The sequence below is a fragment of the Ornithodoros turicata genome, chromosome 9 (genome assembly GCF_037126465.1).
Source record: "Ornithodoros turicata isolate Travis chromosome 9, ASM3712646v1, whole genome shotgun sequence".
Lineage (NCBI taxonomy): Eukaryota > Metazoa > Arthropoda > Arachnida > Ixodida > Argasidae > Ornithodoros > Ornithodoros turicata.
In genome coordinates this window covers 43,602,873-43,621,001 of record NC_088209.1, presented here as the reverse complement: position 1 = coordinate 43,621,001, position 18,129 = coordinate 43,602,873, and the positions used below count along the sequence as shown (strand labels likewise).

Genomic DNA, 18,129 nt, shown 5'->3' with positions numbered 1-18,129 from the left:
TTCGGTTCCCGGGACCCCGAAATCCCGGAATTTCAGCGTAATTTCATGTCCCGAAATTCCGGGATTTCGGGTATTTCGGGATAATAAATTTGGACTTTTTTGACAACAGATATTCGGTGGTACGAGTGAAAAGGAAAGAACGGTGTCCTACCGACTTTTTGTTTCAAGAATCCCTTCCCCGAAAAATATCATTTGCAACCCGAAACCGGACCAACATTGTCGTCCACGATACATGACACAACGTTGACACAACGTGGACGCGACGGTAGCTGCTGATTCATGTGAATCACGCAAGCGAAAGCAGCCCTCAAGCAGCATTAAAACTCCCATGAAATCAGAAGGAGCGTTCCAATCCACAAGGCCGCAGGCTACACAAAATATTACAGAATCTCTCTCTCTCTGCGGAGTCTTTCTTTTTGTTATTTTGATTCTTACGAATATATATATGTATATATATATAGATACTCATGGAACGATGCGGCAGCACCAGAGGACACGTGTTTCGCAGTGTTTGCGGCTCGTCAGCCCTGGGTAGCTGCGCATCGTGTCCTCTGGTGCTGCCGCATCGTTCCATGAGTATCTGTTTCTCTGCGTGCAGCCATAGAAGCCATGTTAATCTGTAAGTTTGAATTTCAAACACGTCTAGTATCATTTATTTGTTTCTTTAATGGCTTTTTGCCTGCATTGTATATATATTTATATATTTGAAAGTAAAAAGAGAAAATGGAGACAGCCTTTTCAGAAAGCTATAGACTCGACTATCCACATTTCGAAATCCCGGGATTGTAAAAACGGCTCGGGATTCCGGAACATAGTTCTGACGCAGCTATTGGCAGCGAGGCCTCTTGGACGAATTCGTTAAATGTGACGTATTATGACGTATACACGTGACGAGCACCAGGAATCTAGCGGTTTTAGTCACTTGGATCACGTTAGGGGCACCGCGGTTATCCGTCTTCGGGTTCCGTCGTCTGTTAAACCACGTGAACTTTCGTCGTGCGGGCCAGTCAGAGCACTCGCCACCGTTGCAGTGCGGATGTGACGACACCGGATATAGTTGGGCAATCCGATGCTCGATCGTTTCGAGATCTGGCAAAAAAAGTTGCCACGAAATGGCCATCCGACTTCGCCATAATTTCTATGCCCGAAATGCGTTCAATGAGCATGCGCTTCGATATGAATCCCTTCTGCGCATCTCTGCCAGAGCGCGCTACTGAACGGACAGTCTTGATGCTTATTTCTAGTGCAGCAGACAGTGGCGGTGGCCCACAATTTAATGCGCGCACTTTAATTTAATGCGCCACAAAAATTATTTTTGTTAACTTACTTTTCCTTTTTAAACTTTGCGTCATGTTAAAAGAGCACTGAGGTGACCCCTAAAATGTTTTTTCGTTTTTCGGCGCAGTGTGTTCTCCAACGAATAAAATGAGTTCCTGCGAAAGAATTATGACCTACAGGGCTCTCTTCCGCACACCTTTGAAATATCCTTTCCCTCGTGAAAAGAGAGCGTCGCGGAAAGAGAGGACGTAGTGACGTATGCTATTCCCCTCACGTGACCAGTGACGTACAGCATCACAGCTCAAGCATGTATAAACGGCGTGTGAGCTGCCAAGAAAAAATAAAAAAAAACAAGCCACGGAGCCATCTCCACGTCACGAGAGCGTCCTGTCGGCCGTCTGCAGCTGCTTTCTCCGACTGTTTTTTGTAAATTCGATTGCACAGCTATAACGCACCACAGAGCGAAAATATTTTGCACGGTGACTGCGGACAGCGTGACAGAGGAGGCAGGATTTCGAGCGACGTTAAATGTCACCTCATTGCTTCTTTAAGCGTCTTTTAGTTGCAAGTAAGTTGTCCTGACTTGTCTTCGTCTAGCGTGCTGCTTTGAGATATGTTGCATACAGCGAGCATCCTTCAAGAAGGTACTGCGGGAAAAGACGAGTGTACCATACGAGTACCGTATATCCTATTATCTTCATTTTATTTTTGTGTTTCGCAGTAAGTTTCACGAATTCTAACTTGGAAGTGTACTATCTTGCAAGTAGCGAGTTAGAGCTAGGAGTATTTATTATTCTATTCAAATCGTTTTTGAGGTTGAGTATGTAGTACTCAATCACTTTTTTGTCTGGTGCTCAGTCTCTCTCTCTTTTTGAGTACCTTGTACAAGCCTGTGGTTTATTCTGTACGCGCTAATGTCGTGACAGGGTCAAGGGCCAAAGTGCAGGCAAAGGCGACGTGTTAGACATTAAAGTAAAAAACTGGTATGTTGGTGTGATCTTGCATGATGTACTAGCACTGGGAACAGGGACAGAGAGGAGACGACGACAGGCTAGACTTGCAACAAAAGAATTTATTGGGTACATAATACTGTCTCTAAATATCACACTTACACAGCAATACGTCATCCACAGACCAATCAAACATCACCCGCCTTGTCCCACATTTTCAGGAATTTTACCTTCTTATCAAACAAAGTGATAGAAGCACGGCTTACGCACTGCGACTCATTTTCTGTTATTTCAAATGCCTCAATTATTTCCCTGGTACGCCGATTCAACAGAATGACTTTTTTTTATCTTAGACGGGCTTAGACATCCCGTGGGGACTTGGGATTTAGGACTTAAGACCCCAAGGATGGACTTAGACATCCAGCGAACCGGTAAGGAAGTATGAAGGGAAAGTCCCTCAGGACGAAAGCCGCCGATATTTCGAACGGAGACTGTTCTTCTGTACAGCAATTAACAGTCTCTGTTCGAAATGTCGGTGTCCTCTCGTCCTGAGGCAATTCCCTTCAGACCTTTTATCTTGGTTTCTGAAAGCCCCCCACATACGTGCTGCAGTGGACAGATAAGCGGCCAGACGAGGATCCTCTCAGGGCAGCCGCGTGCTCTCTAATGGTTAAGCAACGCCCCGGCGTCTGAGCACCCCGCTGCCCTTGCGGTAAATCATTAAACGCGCGTCACGGTTTTACCGCGTCTACGACCTTTTTTTCTTTTTTTGGTTCGGGTTCTCTCCCGAACACGTTTTTCCATCGCATGACGTGGCTGAGTGGATGAGCTGGTCTACGGTGACTCCGACGTCTTGCCAAACTGACACTTTCTTTGGAATTACCTGGGTCATGTTTCCCACTACTTCCTGCTGTCCATCTTCTATACTTGGCAGTTGCTGCAAACACGAAACCGTCTGTCGTGACCAGCATATGATGAACGATCGCCATTCATGACGCGCCAACTGCAGCAAAGGAAAATGCAACCACGACGTCCAAGTTGAATGCAAAATGCCTTTCTGTTTTCTCCCTTCCTGAAACTGATACGCCATGAGTGGTCTCACTGCTATAGCGTTGCCCTTTCGTTCCTCATGTTCATGAATGTCTAATGTGTTGGGGTCTGCCATTCATGCGTACATCCGGAAGCCGCGAAAGCATGTATCCCAGTCTACTCTCCGTTTTCAGAAAAGCATGCAGAGTTTATTCGATAGCGACACTGAGAAAATCGTTGCTGGCGAACAAAGGGACTATTTGTCTTTTGAAGGCTGGAGAGAGATATGCTTCTATTGTGGCTGGTTGGTGGCGTTCCATTATCGAGCGGTCTGCCTGCCCATACGGTGGGACCGTGCGTCTTGGGTGGAGATGCAAAATTTCCGGAAATTTTGAATCGCTCGAAATAACCTTTTTTTTTTTTTGGCGGGGGGGGGGGGGGGGTTCCGAAAAATTGGAGAAAATGGTAACAAACGCGGTTACTGCTGAGTCGAAGCATAGAAAACAGCAGCCAATGAAAAACGCTCAATTTGATTGACAGGTCGAGCCTCTTTTTTCGGCTCCTCCTAATGGCCAGACTCCCTTTGGCATACACGGCACTGACCAACGCTGGATTTTAGTGCCATCTTTTGGCTGCACAACGCACATACGTATTAAACTAAAGCTGGCTTTCAAGAATAATTTATTATTTAAGAGATTTGTGCGGAGGTCGTCAAGTGTGACAATACGCCCCAGTATAGTGGGGCAGGTTGTGTCAGCTGCATTTTCTCGTTATCTTTATTGTGGAGGTGGTACCGAATGAAATACCATAATAAGTGCACATGGGAAATAAACTAACCGATCAGAGAAGAACCTATTATCTTAAGCCTTACATTTTTTTCCACGTCTGTCCTAGCTGTACAGGATTAATGCGAGCTAGCCATTACTGGCTGGTAGACCCGCATTATAGACGTAAAAAGCGTCACTAAATTATTACACGATCTTAAAGACGTACTAAAAAAAGCTACTGAAGCACTTTCTCGCGGGTATAGTTTGCGCTGTCAGTTGCTCTACCAGTTGAAGCATGTGACAATTTATCCCGCCTCGTATGGGACAATTGAACCCCCATGACATCCGCAATGTATTTACCTCAGCAATGGACTTAACTGTGGAGGGTATTCCGGTGAAAATCCGCGAAAAGATGTCCAAAAGTTGAAGAAACGTTACAAACTCGTGCATTAAAGCATGTGCATTATTGAAAGAGCTTTAGTGTATGTCGTGCAAAATTTGAAAACTGCAAGAACCGAAAATTTTAGTGACTCGTGACAGAAACAAGTGTTGTGCTGTGTGCACCTTGCCATACATTCCGTGACAATGAAGGTTTCTTCAGTTAGTGGTTGCTCGTGCCGCCAACAAACAGCGAGAAAATGGCTCAGCTGCTCTGCTCGGTTGTCTTTAAGTAGCGAGGGTGACAGCTGACAACTCTCCCTTTAAGAAGTAACGATCCAAGGAATCGTTCAACCCCCATCCTTGTTCGCTGATCGTTAGTGCTCTCCACTCAACTTCCTGTTTTCGCTACCTTCTTCTGACAGCACGGTGGGTAGATGTTTTCATTTGGTCTTTGTGGAGGGAATACATGCGGTGCTGAGTTGGTTAGTGTTTCACGTTTTTACGATGTGCTATTCGCGGCCGCTACACGGGCTCGCTCGGCGGACGCATGTAGCGTACAGCTCTCATAATGTCTTTTCCATTTCGCCATTTGCTGAGTTGGCTGTGTCAGCAGAATGTTTCCTCGACGCGCCCGACATAGGAAGAATGCGCCCCTCTTAGAATACGCTGGCGTAGGCCGAAATTGAAATGCCGGAATCGGGCATATTCTTCATTCGGCAAGTTCGACCTAGAGCAATTGTTTCAACTTACCAGCACCTGACAGTAGATTTGCGGAATTTGCAGAAAGTATTTAGAATCATTCATTGCATACGCCTCAAAATATATATGGGAACATAAAGGATGTCTCACATAAAAGTATCCCGCATCATTGCGCCAGAAACAACCTGCAAAGAGAATGGAAAGTGTGTATGTCAAATTATTTTACGTTGGACTTGGACCGTTTACCTGCACTCGTGGACACACGTACGTTACACGATTCGATAATGCACAAACTGAAAAATATCGCGCGACACGGTAGTAGAACATTCGAGGCAAGTTTGACTTTCGTATTCTTTTGTTTGGACTCAACGTGATCTGCTCTTGAACATCGGCAACCACGGCTGGACGGATGGTTTCTTTTGACATTGGATACAGTCCATATTCCATATGGACTGCCGGATGACACGTTTTGCTGGGACACTTCTGCCTCGTCCGTGGTGATATATCTCCTTAATGGAACCGGTACGCACGTATACCTTCACAATGGCAGTCCTTTCTTCCAAAGAATACAGCGAGTCTCAACCACATCTGGGTCTGCAGAAAGGAAAGCAGACGTGCGTGCTTGAACCGCCATTGTGGAGGTAGATAGCTTTGAAGAAAAAAAAAAATTGTCCTGGAAAAAAGGATCCCAGAAAGAATGGTCCCGTGCCCGTGCATATGTCGACACGTATGAAAACAGACAAACAAACAAAAAAGAAACCCACTGAATTTATTCGTTCCTTATTACCCCCCCCACCTCCCCCATATGGTTAAGTGAGCCTTGTTTTAGAGCTGCTGTCATAGTTAGCAAGTTACGCTTTAACGACACAAGGCGGCTTTTAGTGTAAAGTTTCAGTTAGGGTGTCAGGGAAATCTGGAGCGGCGCAGCAGCTGGTATAAATCTGTAGCGTATGCCACTTCCGCTCCGGCGACACCGCTTGCCGTTATTGGTCTCTGTGGCGATGAATAAAACTCTTGCCGCCTTTTCGTCCTAATGCACATGTTTAGAGTCAGGCTTGAGCGTGAAGCACCCTCACATCGGAACAAGTAATTCACGAAAAAGGAACGGGGACTCTATAGGGAGGTTCTATGTGTTCTGCTTGTTCCTAGATGGAGCTCACTTCGGCTCGTTTGCCTATATGTATAGGAACAGGTTCTTGTGCGAATGAGTGGACAGGAGCCGGCCAGACACTGGCATAAAAGGAACCTCCTCTAGTCTAACTTTGCAACTGCCTTAGTCTAGAACGTATGCTTGGTTACCATCGCGTTCTTGCAAAACGCTCTATGAAAGCTGTAGCTACGGACACTTAGGATGGTAGCACGATGTCTGTGCAGGTGAGCAGAAATGAAGAGTTGGAGCGATTATTCGGCGCTGCGCGGGAGAAAACTTGTCCTGTCCTCATCTGTGTCTCTACGTACTTGCGTTGCCCCGGGATACATACTTTCAGCGAAGGAGCAGCGTTTGTTTCCTTTGTCGTGGACCCTATACTGTAGCCTCCACAGCGTCCCTTGCTATAGACAGTCTTCTGTCTCTCTCGATACCGTTGCCAATGAAGTCTCCCTACTCTGGTACCCGTTGTTGTCTCCCCGTATTTCACTATAGTTTAGTACATATTGTCTCCCGAAAACATCGGTAAACATGCCGAAACACGAGTGGCATCACAAAACGACAGCGTAGTCCATAACCAATAGCGGCGTGATGCGATAACGGCGCCAGATGTATTTCACGCACCGTATTCGCGGCAAAACAGAAAACGAGAGAAAACGGCGTTTTGAAAGCCTTTCTCTGTAGAGGGTGGCAGACAACGCGTAGTCGTAGTTTTTCGACTCGTCAACCCCAGAAGGACAGAAAGAAGATGGATGATGAAGTGAGTTGCACTTAAAAGAGCACACTGCATCTCCAACGTCTGCCTCGATATATTGAATGCAGATATTGAAGGCTGCATCTCAGATTCAGTCTAGGGAACCGATTTTCAAGCACGAGAAATGAGCTACTTGAAGTATATTGTAAGCAGAAAGTTGACTGCTCACGCATGCCTCGTTGTGGACCCGTCTGGGTGTCACACAGCTCCATGAGCCCAGTTATCTCTGTCTGGCTCGTTGTCTATGCCAAATACTCGTTCTTTGGGGCGGATGTTCAATGGGGTAGAGGGTCTCTTATTGCGGTGCGTGCTTTTGAATAGCAGTATGTACGGATATATTAACTGGAGCTTTTATGTGGCGAGACAACGATGCTTATGAGAGTCGACGGTGTAGATGTACGTTGTCCCGGATGAATGTGCAAGACGATTATTTGCATCGATGTGGTGGTGATAGCGTGCTACTACCGAGCGATCTCTCTGCATCGATGTGCATTCCACGTTTGGCGGTAAACGGGGCAATAGAAAGTCCGGTTGTGATATGACGACAGGTGGGGCGGTCACGGGAGAGGTCAATTGCTTACGAGAACCAATACGAATGACTCTCGTTTCTGTCAGCTTCATCATCAACTGTGGATCTCTCCGTGTCCTTTCTACGTTCATCATGAACGAAGACACGTAGAAAAGTAATTTTTCCTCGGTGCTATGAGCAACGGCTGTTGCACACGATTCCCCCAACACAAAGCATTATTTCCACCGCTCGCAATACGCCCCTCTTGTTTCCCCTGCCTGAGTCGAGTGCGGCAGAATGGTTTTGGAAGACGAAACCTTTTGTTTCCGTTCTTTTGTGAGGTGCCGCAAGTGTGACTTATTTCAGTCCTGTGGTTGATTTGTCCGCCGCTTTTCTGTGCCTTTCTACCACGCTCTTTATCCGACCCTATATAGACGAAGTTTCCCTGCTACCTTTTACATCGCTTCCCTGACAGAATCGGTCGTTCTGTAAGCGGTTCCTAGAAAGGGTACAGCTACGGAATGTGCGTCCAGTTGTCCCTTGATGACATCATCTTACGAAATCCCGATGGCTGAAGCTGTTCAACACTTCGGCGTGTTAGCTTAGCTCAATTGGTAGAGCCCTGGACCGGCAATCCAGAAGATGTGGGTTCGAGTCCTACAGCTAGCTAACCTTTTCAGCGACTTTCATCTTTCATCGTTAATTTCTTAGGCAAGTTGAGGCTTTGTATGTATTTGTCCCTTCTATATGTTGTTCCAGCCTAAGAACATCAGTTATTTCATGTTCATAAAACCACTTGCATTACTAATCCGACATCATTGCATCACTCACAGTTAGCTGACGCAGTCAAGTAGTAAGTTTCTTTCCCCTTTCCAGACAAAATTATGAGAGACTGAGAGACTTTACTAAGCTTTACTTCAATGTATCGATTATTCGGGCATACTGACGTTGGTTGTTGACGTCAATACGAATATTCTCGGACCCTGGTCGAACGCTGCCCACCAGGTGCAAGGCCTTCGTCTTCATCTTGCGCTCCACCGGTCTGGTGACGGACCTCTGAAAAAAGTACTTCCCCCATCACCATCCCCCTCATCCGTTCTCACTGAGCAATAGGGCAGGGCACCGCAGTGTGTGTGTGTAGCTTGTGCACGCAAAATCACTGGAGCGTCCGGCTGAATAAAGCAGCTTGTTAGGGACGGTCACGTAGAACAGGATCCTACTGCAATTACGGAAAGCATTCAATTTTCCGTCGTTGACAACGCAACGTACAGGTCGAACGGCATCGCGCAGGAGGCAATTAACGCGAGGAAATAATTCCAGCTAGCTTGCCCCGTGCTACTTTGGTCATCTGAATGAATAATGGAAGACAACATTACCTTTTCTTTCTTGCTGTTTTTTTTTTTTTTGTTGCACTCACCTACTGGTGTCAGTAACAGCTGGTTGCCTTCCCTTTTTTTTATATTCGGGTAAGTGTCGCAGTGCACCGCGCCACATCGATAACCCATGAAAATGCAATGGTGTGAACTACCCTTAGACTCTTCGTGTTTCCCCACTTATACGCCATTTGCCACACGGGTTTCCTCCTCCAGAATCCTGTTTAGAGTTTCTTCTCGAGCAATCCCTCAAGCAATGCATTCATCCCAGAATTACACAAATCACTACATCATATTTTTCCCGAATTCCCAAATTCAAAGGTTATCTTTCATGGTGATTTCAACTACCCCTCAATTAATTGGAGCTCCACGTCAGCCTCTGGTAGTGAAGGGCGTTCTTTCATTGATTTGTGTCATGTGTTTGACCTTCATCAGGTGGTTCATGAATCCATCCGTGTAACTCCCACCTCATCAAACATCCTAGACCTAATCCTCACTAACGACCCAGATATAGTAGGTTCTGTATTTTCTCCATGCGCCTTGAGTGGCCACAAGGCCTACAAGGTATGACACAACTAGGCCACAAGGTACTACACTTCACAATATCTGTCCCCAGCGTGCCCCGTCGTTCCTCGTGCAAACGCATAAGGTTATACGATAAGGGTAACTACGACCAAATACTTGGCTAACTTGGCTACCAGCGGGAGCGTGCGATATTGCAGCACGAACTGCATGCGATCGATCATCGCCCCTTTACCATAGGCAAGGTGCTGGGCCCATGGTCCAGTCCAGCTCATACACGCCAAGGTCTGCGTCACCTCTGGGACTTCTTGTCATCAACAGGCCTCTCCACCCTGCTTTGATTACCGGACCCCTTATCATATCCATCATCATCTCTCATCACGTACAAGTGGCACTGGGGCAGCGCCCAGCCTGCTGGCCGGCATCAGCCCCATCTCATCATCGTATCTCTATTTGTGTGTGTGTGTGTGTTGGCTAACTTTCTCGCTAATTTTTGAAGTACGGACAGTCGACGAAAACTGGTATTTATACAAATCCAATATTAGTGCACTTATTGAAGCCTATATACCCTCCATTCTCATCAAGACACATTGTCATGCCCCATGGTACAATCATGAAATCAAACTGCTCGCCCGTAAAAAGAAACGTCTGTACAGGCTTGCTAAGTGCTGTAAGTCTGCATCATCACTGCCAAAATATCAAGAGTGTGTCCGGAAATACAAATCATTGGTGACTTCAAAACGCATGTTCTATAGCGTTAACCTCTTGAAGCACAACCCCAAAGCGCATACAAAGTTATAAAATACATACAAAGTTATACATACAAAGTTATACATACAAAGTTATACATACAAAGTTATAAACCCAAAATCTCCATCGGTCCAACTGAAAGTTCGTAATGGTAATTTTGTTAGAGATAACCAATGTCCTCTTATCTTCAATAACGCATTTGCAAGCGTGTTCACCAACGGAGACACAACCCCCGCGCCTCCCACATCCATCTTCAATAGCATGTCACCGATAGCGATATCTCCTGCTGGCATTGAAAAGATTATCTCTTCCATCAAGGTTTCTTCCTCTGCTGGTTTCGATGGAATAAACAGCAAAATTCTTAAAAACACGAAGGCTCACTCGAGCAGATTTCTTGCTGCAATATTCCAACAATTACTTAATAGTTGAGTTCTGCCAGAAGACTGGCGTCGGGGAATGATAATACCAGTGCATAAAAGTGGTGACACTCATTTAACGTTGAACTATAGACCAATCTCCATTACCAGCGTGTCCTGCAAAATCATAGAACACATAGAACTTCCTAGAGTGAAATGCTTACTTTTCCCCCTGCCAGCATGGCTTCCGTAAAAATCTCTCGTGTGAAACACAACTAGCTGGTTTTATCCACGACCTCCAGTCAAATATGGATAGTTCCACTCAAACAGATGCCGTGTTCCTGGACTTTGCTAAAGCCCTTGATTCTGTACCGCACGCTAGATTAATGGTAAAACTCTCACAACTAGTCCTTGATGCACATGTTCTCTCCTGGATTCTTAACTGACCGCCTCCAGTCCACTTTCGTGAACAACCATTCCTCGTCCACGTATCATCTGGTGTCCCCCCTCCTCTTCTCTGTCTACATCAACGACCTCCCTGATTGTGTCTCATCGAGTATACGCCTATTCGCTGACGATTGTGTTATCTACAGATCAATCCGTTCATCACAAGATAAACATCTTCTGCAACGTGACCTACAGGCTCTGGAAACTTGGTGTGAGAAGTGGCTTCTTTCGTTCAACATATCTAAATGCTGCTACGTCTCTTTTTCTCGGCAACTATCAACCATTCCTACACCATATGCGGCTCCGCGATTCCCGTTAATAATCGGTACAAATATCTTGGAGTCATTATTTCTTCTGACCTCACATGGAATGCTCACGTTTCCTCTGTTATCAGCAGTGCTTCTCGTACCGTTGGTTTTCTTCGCCGTAATTTGAAGCTTGCATCCCCTGAAATTCGCGACATCGCATACACTACTTTTGTTCGTCCGAAACTGGAATATGCCTCAGCAATATGGGATCCCCCGCAACAACACCTTGCACACTGTATCGAGTCCATCCAGAACGCTGTGCTCCCGTTCATTGTTTCTCATTACTCATATTCATCGAGTGTCACAAGCACGAAATCATCATTAGGTATTCCATCTCTGCAACATCGTAGGCTCATTGCGAGACTATGCTTATTCCACAGGTTCTATCACAATCCTTCTCTTTGTAGACATTACATAACACCAGCGCGAACAGTTTTTCCACACATTGACCATCCTCCCAAAGTAGAACGACAGCAGTGCCGCGCGTCTTATTTCACGGACTCATTTTTTCTGCAAACGGCCATTTCGTGGAATAGCCTCCCTCACCACGTATAGTCGAACTTACTAACCCTCATCAATTTCGCACCGCTGTATCTAATAATTTCGCCGTGGCTGTTTAGCCGTGTACTCACGATTAACGTTGTATTGTACCTACCAGCCTCTATGTGCCACCCCCCATGTAAAGCCCTGTTAGGGCCTTTGGGGTATGTGAATAAATAAATAAATAGATAGAGCGTAGAACTTCTTTCTTAACTCCGCAACTATGGCAAACGAGACGCCGAGGGCACTGTGGCGGCATCAGCGGCACGAACGAATAAAAGTATATCCTTGCGCCAGAAAACTCCAAACTCCAAACTCCGAACGAATAAAAGTGAAGCACAGTATATGAGCACTACCCAACCACATGGTGGCAAAAACAACTCGTCAGATAATTGTGTTACGTCCAATGACAATAGTGTTTTTGAAAGCCAGAGAACAGGACTCATGCCCCCTCATCCACGTGCAGCGGACACCTGCGCAACTGGCGGCTTCGTTCTAGTATGAGAAATTGACACACTTCCCTGTGAAGTCGGCCCAGGGGGCATGATCCCCCTTGCAACTGAGCGTGACCGACTACGGCGAGCAGCTCAATCACCACCACCACCACCACCACCTGGGAAAGCGGAACGCACAACAAATTGAAGCAATTTTCACGGTTTATTGGAGAAATAAGTACTACGTTTTTGATTCGTGGTTTCACTAGGCGAAGACACGGGGCCATAGAGTCATAAAGGAATCCTTTCTGGTCCTCAAATGGGGAGCACAGAACTGAGTTCAAGTTTCTCACATGTCCAGACATGACATCGCATGATAAGATGGGCGTGTGGGGGTCAGCACTGCCGTTATATCGTTGCGGTGGATGAGCCAACTAAACATAGCGTGGCCTGGTACGTTCAAGAGAGGGTAGCTAGCGCGGTGTAATTGGTAGCATCTCTGGCCCGCAATCAGAGGGTGTGGATTCGAATCCCACTACTGGTGTCTATTCTTCATCTGCCACCATTCAGCCGGCGGCATAGTGAGCTAGAACCAGCTATGCACAGGTCCATGGCAAGTCGACGTACCAGTGTACATAGTGCTTTCGATTGACAGTGTTTGTCGAAAACTCGTTAGCCCGAATTTTCCTCGAAGATACGGAGGAAGGGATCAGGAGGTGTACGCCGCGGAAAGTCAGGCTTCAATGTGACGTCACCGCTAGCTTTCCGTTTCGGTCATTACACCTGTCTGCGCAGCCCTTTATAGGATATGTAGTTTCGCAATCCCGGGACAGATGTGACCGTAACGCACCAAAATGGCCCCTAAATTGGCATTTGCAAATTATGTGCATTTACTGTCCCAGATAGACCCCAAAGAAGGTGAGTCGCGAATACCCTTGCTTTCTTTTCTCCACGCATAAGTGTCGCTCCTTGAGTAGACGCTTATCTCTTGCTACGCGATTTCGTGCTTCCTATTCCGTTGAAGCTGCGTTTCGTATCCGTCATGCGGGTCTGCATTCTCGTCATTTCGCTTCCCGCACGGGGCAGCTGCAGCAGTCCACATCGAGACAACCACATAAGACGAAAAGCGCTCTGGATCTCCGGCATTCGCACAACATAGATTACAGGGTCCGCCAGGGACTTGAGAAGCACCAAAGAGTTGGTGAGGATACCGAACGTCAGGCGCACATCCAGAGGCAACGATATAATAGGTAGTGCACAGTCTAAACACGTGAGGACATAAAAGATAACCGCTGGCACCCATCCTAGCAGGTACGTTCCTAGAATCAGCAGCGTCGTGACCATTGCCTTGATGCTGCGACGAAGCTGACCCGGGAGGGACACTGCGATGCCAGCGCCGCGCTGATGTCGACGGACAACAATGAAGATGTGGCCATAGATCAAAGTCATCATCACCAACGGGAAAAAGAACAATCCGGAGAGCGTAATACGGAACGGGCTGCAAAGGATGAAGTCGTAGAGGCAGTCTCGTGACTGAAATCCCTGACCTGGTACGCTGCAGAAGTAGATGAAGAAGAACGCAAGTGGGAGTAGCCACATGGAAGCGATCGCTAGTCCCACTGTCCGCTTGGTGACGGTTGCAGCGTAGTGTAACGGTCGGAGTATGCCGATGTAATGGTTGATAGCTAGCGCGAGCAAGTGTAACACAGACGCAATGAGCCCGGTCAGTCGGAAGGCTTCTAGGGTTAAGGAGATGCACAGGCCTGGTTCCACGTCGTAAACAGTCGGGAGGAGGCTGTTTACGATTAGTCCGACGCCCACGACCAGAGACGCGTACGCGTTCGCCACAGACAAACTGAGGCTGAAGCACAGCGTAGGGGAGAGAGATCGTCGTACCCAGTGCACAGATTCCAAAATGAGCAGGTTGAAAAGCATGGTCGTGAGACAGGCGCCGAGCATGACGGGTATGGCGTGTCGGTATACATCGCGTGCAATGTCTACATGTTCTGGAACAGTCACATTGAGGTAGTTGCGAAAGTCTGTCCAGTTTGGGGGAGACATCGTGAAAGAGGTAGATTGGTGTTCGGCCATGGCTGTGATTCACCTCTTGCCACCTCTCGTTCCGTAGTGGTAGCCACTAGTTGCAACTCTCGAGACATCACCGCTACGATAAACTACTTTGTATAGGCATAAGGTTGGCTCCATGCTCTATCGGTTCATAGTCCTGGGTCGTGGAACGAGTATTAGGCAAAAAGCTCGGAAGCTGTAGCAGTTGGGTCCACTCGGCCAGTTCACTCGTATAGCGGCCGCACAGTGTTCGATTTAATCGTATTTTTATTTTTATTTTTTTACTTTTACCGTACCTTTTGTACTCCCGCCTTCACTTGGTCGATTCGAAATTTTTGTTCCGAGTTTCTAATAGTTGCCAACTGTTATGAATCATTCAACTTGAATGACTAATCCCTGAAGTCCACCGAGCACGCGGAGGACTCTACAGACAGCAAGTTCCACCAGAAATCCAGCACACGAGTTACTAGACAGCGTCTGGTAGCACACACACAACGCCAGCCGCATCCATATCAAAGCTTCACGGGCAGCAGAAACAAAAATGCAACTTAACAGTGGAGCGGGTGAATGTCGGACGATCGTCAGTAGTATTCCCAACAGCCTTTTGGATGTTTTACGTCTCACTTCAAACAAAGTATCGCACAGAAGCTTGGGGGCAGAAAATAGAAGGATGAAGAATCAGACCTCCCCGGCTCGGGACCAGCTCTCTGAGCATCACAGGTGTCTTCCGCGTACAAGACAAATCCAGTCATTGTTGGTACTTGAGCAGTTAGTCCGAGTCCACGAAGGCTTCACTGTAGAATGATTATCCCCTGTTACGAGAAGAATCAAACGTGTACGCCGGGCACATGCGTTCAATTGCAGTGAGAGGAACCGTCCCGTAGCTAGCAGACGTATGCGCGGCTAGGACAGCGTCGGCGTTCGCAAGCTTGCCTCCCCAGTGGATACGAGGGCGCCACTGCCGTTTCTTTCGCTCTTTTCTCTCCGCTCCTCCCCCATTCATCGGTGGAGTGCGGGATACGGATGAGTTTAATGAACGCTGTTGTTTCAAACGTATTCTGCACGACATTTGCCTGACATTTTCGGGATGAATAGCTTTTCACAAAGTCGGGCGATGTTTCTCAACGTATGCTCTAATCTATAGCCTTGTCAATCTATAGAGCCTGTCATGCGGTGCTCCGCGCCCCTCCTAGTCAATTACATTTTTCCTCGAGAAGTATTCTTTGTCTTCCGTCTCGAACCTAGAATAGATACTTGGGCAACGAAGGCGAAAAATGTGCGCAGTCCAGTCCGATAAGTCCAAAAAATGAAACACTCTGTGGAATTAACCTTTTATCATCGCAAGCTTTCGTGCAGAACATGCATGTACTTCATGATAGCGTGGATGCTTCAAAGATAGCGTGGATGCAGAAGCATATGCTTCGAGTAACAACGACGCTGCTTCAAATGACGTTCCTTATAAAGGTATCGTAAAGCAGTAGAGTAGAGGTGCAATCGCACACGATTTATCTATATTCAATAGTCTTATCAGTACTCTTATGGCGGTCGCCGTTTTCGTCTCATTTGCGCTCAGTTTTTTGGAAAATTTAAACTGAAAATTACTGGCAACACTGTGTGGAAGTGGTCACCACCTGCGCGTTGTTCTTTAAGTACGGCGGTAGAACTACGTTGCGTACGGACAACACTGAGTCTGAAAAGGAAGAAGTTGGCAACGTGTTGGCTACGTAGCCATCGAGACCAGCAAGTCAATCAGGAACATAAATCACACAACACATCACCAGATGTTGTGTAGATCTGTTGTTCTACAACAGATCTACAGTTGTTCTTGCATGACGACAGTTGTTGTTGTTGTTGTTGTTGTAGATCTGTGTTTCCTGACGGGATTATTCGCCACCAGACGTCGGCCCGAGCCTTTATACCTTCAATTTTGCTAGCAAATTAATAATATTAAGCGTTGCGCTGCTCGCTGCGTTACTCCGTTGCGCTGGGTATACAAGCAACGAGCTGTTCACCTACTCCGTCAACATAAACTGCCTATAGTATATCTGCTGGTTTACGGTCTTCTCTAGTTCCCGACATGCGCCCTCACGACCTTCAAATAGACGCCTCATCAGAGAGGTTTTTGCGTTGTAGGACCGGCCTCGGTGGACCAGTTGGTAGCGTGTCCGCCTACTGATCCCGGCTGAGGAACTTGGTGGCAGGGTATGTCTTAAAGGAGCAATGAGACGTGGCCTCATCTGTCAAGCTGGCCATCAGGAGTTATCATTTTCGCTTTGCCGTATATTGTCATTGCGCATTCAAATTTGTAAAAAAAAAAAAAAAAATGAAGGAAGAAAACATCCGTGGACACGATCCCCGCGTGCCTTCTGTACGTGACGTGTCGAGGACCTACGTTACGTGACGGCATTCCCTCGTTCTCCGAGTATACATTCTTTGCACGAGTGGAGGGTATATATTTAAACGTGTGCGGAACAGAGGCCTCGCGCGCGCTTTGTAGTTGTAACCTGCATTCGTCGTTCTTTCGTAACAGTTCATTTTCTTCGTTGCAGGACACGCTGCATCGAAAGGGAAAAAAAATGAAGGTCACCCGAGTGCTCCTTTTGGCAGGGTATGCCTTACGAGGGCAAAATAAGTCATCTAGCCTCCAACAACACCGAATATCCTCTGGATGTACGAACAATGTCCTGTCGGATTCGCACGTCCGATAAATATCTGAGCGCTATCCATCGGACGTACGAATCCGTTAGGACATTATTCGTACATCCATGGGATATTCGGTGTTATCGGGGGCGCCGCTCATGAACATAGTTTTCTCGCGACGTAAAGCCGCGAATGATAATTATATGTTACATTGTTGGGTTGGTGTCCGGGAAAATAAATATCAAACTCAACAAAGTTCAGTTTAATACAAATAGTTGAAAGAGAAACAATTTCAGAAAATTCACATGGTGGCGGTGGTGGAACTATGGTGAACTAGTGAACTGCTTGCCGTAGTCTGCCATGCTATCGCAGAGGGGACTGTGCGTCCTGGGCCAACTTCACACGTAACTGTGCCCATGAATTGACACGCTAAACTCAGGCAGGAGCCAATTGATTTCAACAGCGATGCTCCTCTTTAGATTTCCGTTGCCTAGAAACGCACGCTGATTGGTTACTGTTATTGCCTCGGCTCGCGCGAATTGTTTGCACACGAAACAAACCGAAGGATAGAGTAAAGCGTGCTAATCCACATTTGTGGCTTTAGTGCGGCAGGCACTGCTTTGCAGGATGCAGGGAATAACGGATTTGTCAACACGGTGTCTCTGTAGCTGTCTCGCTTGGGTAAGGGAAATACTGTAACTGGACTCTGCACTCCTGCGCCGATTTCGACGCGCTTCGGGCTGCGCTTGTAATAGCTCCGAAAATAATTTTGAAGGAATTACTCGAAAAATCATAACAAACGTCCAGTGATGGACGTTCGAATTTTTGGAACCAAATCCTGGACTGCCTTTTTTGGTGGAATATAACTACCGTGTTGTGTAAACAGCGAGAACGACAATATTGGAAGTATTCACAAGGACGACTGCCACTGCTTACACACTACGGATAGTTACCAACTGCCCCGCCTGTCAATATAAGAGCTCCTTTCTTTTCTGTCCTCCAGATTTTTTCTATTCGATGGTATTGGAAGCTTGCTTTCAATACGGTCCAGACTTTGCGATAAACCTCCGCTTGATATTGCTTTTTCGAGCCGACAGAAAGTTTGACAAGCAAAAGCTACCCGTCGACTGGCTTTACATTTGCTAACACGATTGACTGAATGATGGTGCCATTCTTCAC

The 18,129-nt window shown here is 46.8% G+C and overlaps 2 protein-coding genes and 1 non-coding gene across 4 annotated transcripts in view; 2 read left to right on the top strand and 1 right to left on the bottom strand.

Annotated features, from left to right (window-relative positions):
* LOC135369048 (procollagen galactosyltransferase 1-like) overlaps positions 1–18,129 on the top strand; it is a 106,533-nt gene that overhangs the window by 68,768 nt on the left and 19,636 nt on the right. The window lies entirely within an intron of this gene.
* Positions 8,110–8,182, top strand: Trnaa-ggc (transfer RNA alanine (anticodon GGC)). The gene has a single exon. It is a non-coding gene; the product is annotated as a tRNA-Ala (tRNA).
* LOC135369049 (adenosine receptor A1-like) lies at positions 13,078–14,368 on the bottom strand. Its single transcript, XM_064602671.1, has one exon. The coding sequence runs from the start codon at positions 14,332–14,334 to the stop codon at positions 13,225–13,227; it is 1,110 nt and encodes a 369-aa protein (XP_064458741.1). The 5' UTR covers positions 14,335–14,368; the 3' UTR covers positions 13,078–13,224.

Bases quoted from the DNA above. Each gene is read 5' to 3' on its own strand.
- LOC135369049 (XM_064602671.1), bottom strand. From the start codon at position 14,334: ATGGCCGAACACCAATCTACCTCTTTCACGATGTCTCCCCCAAACTGG.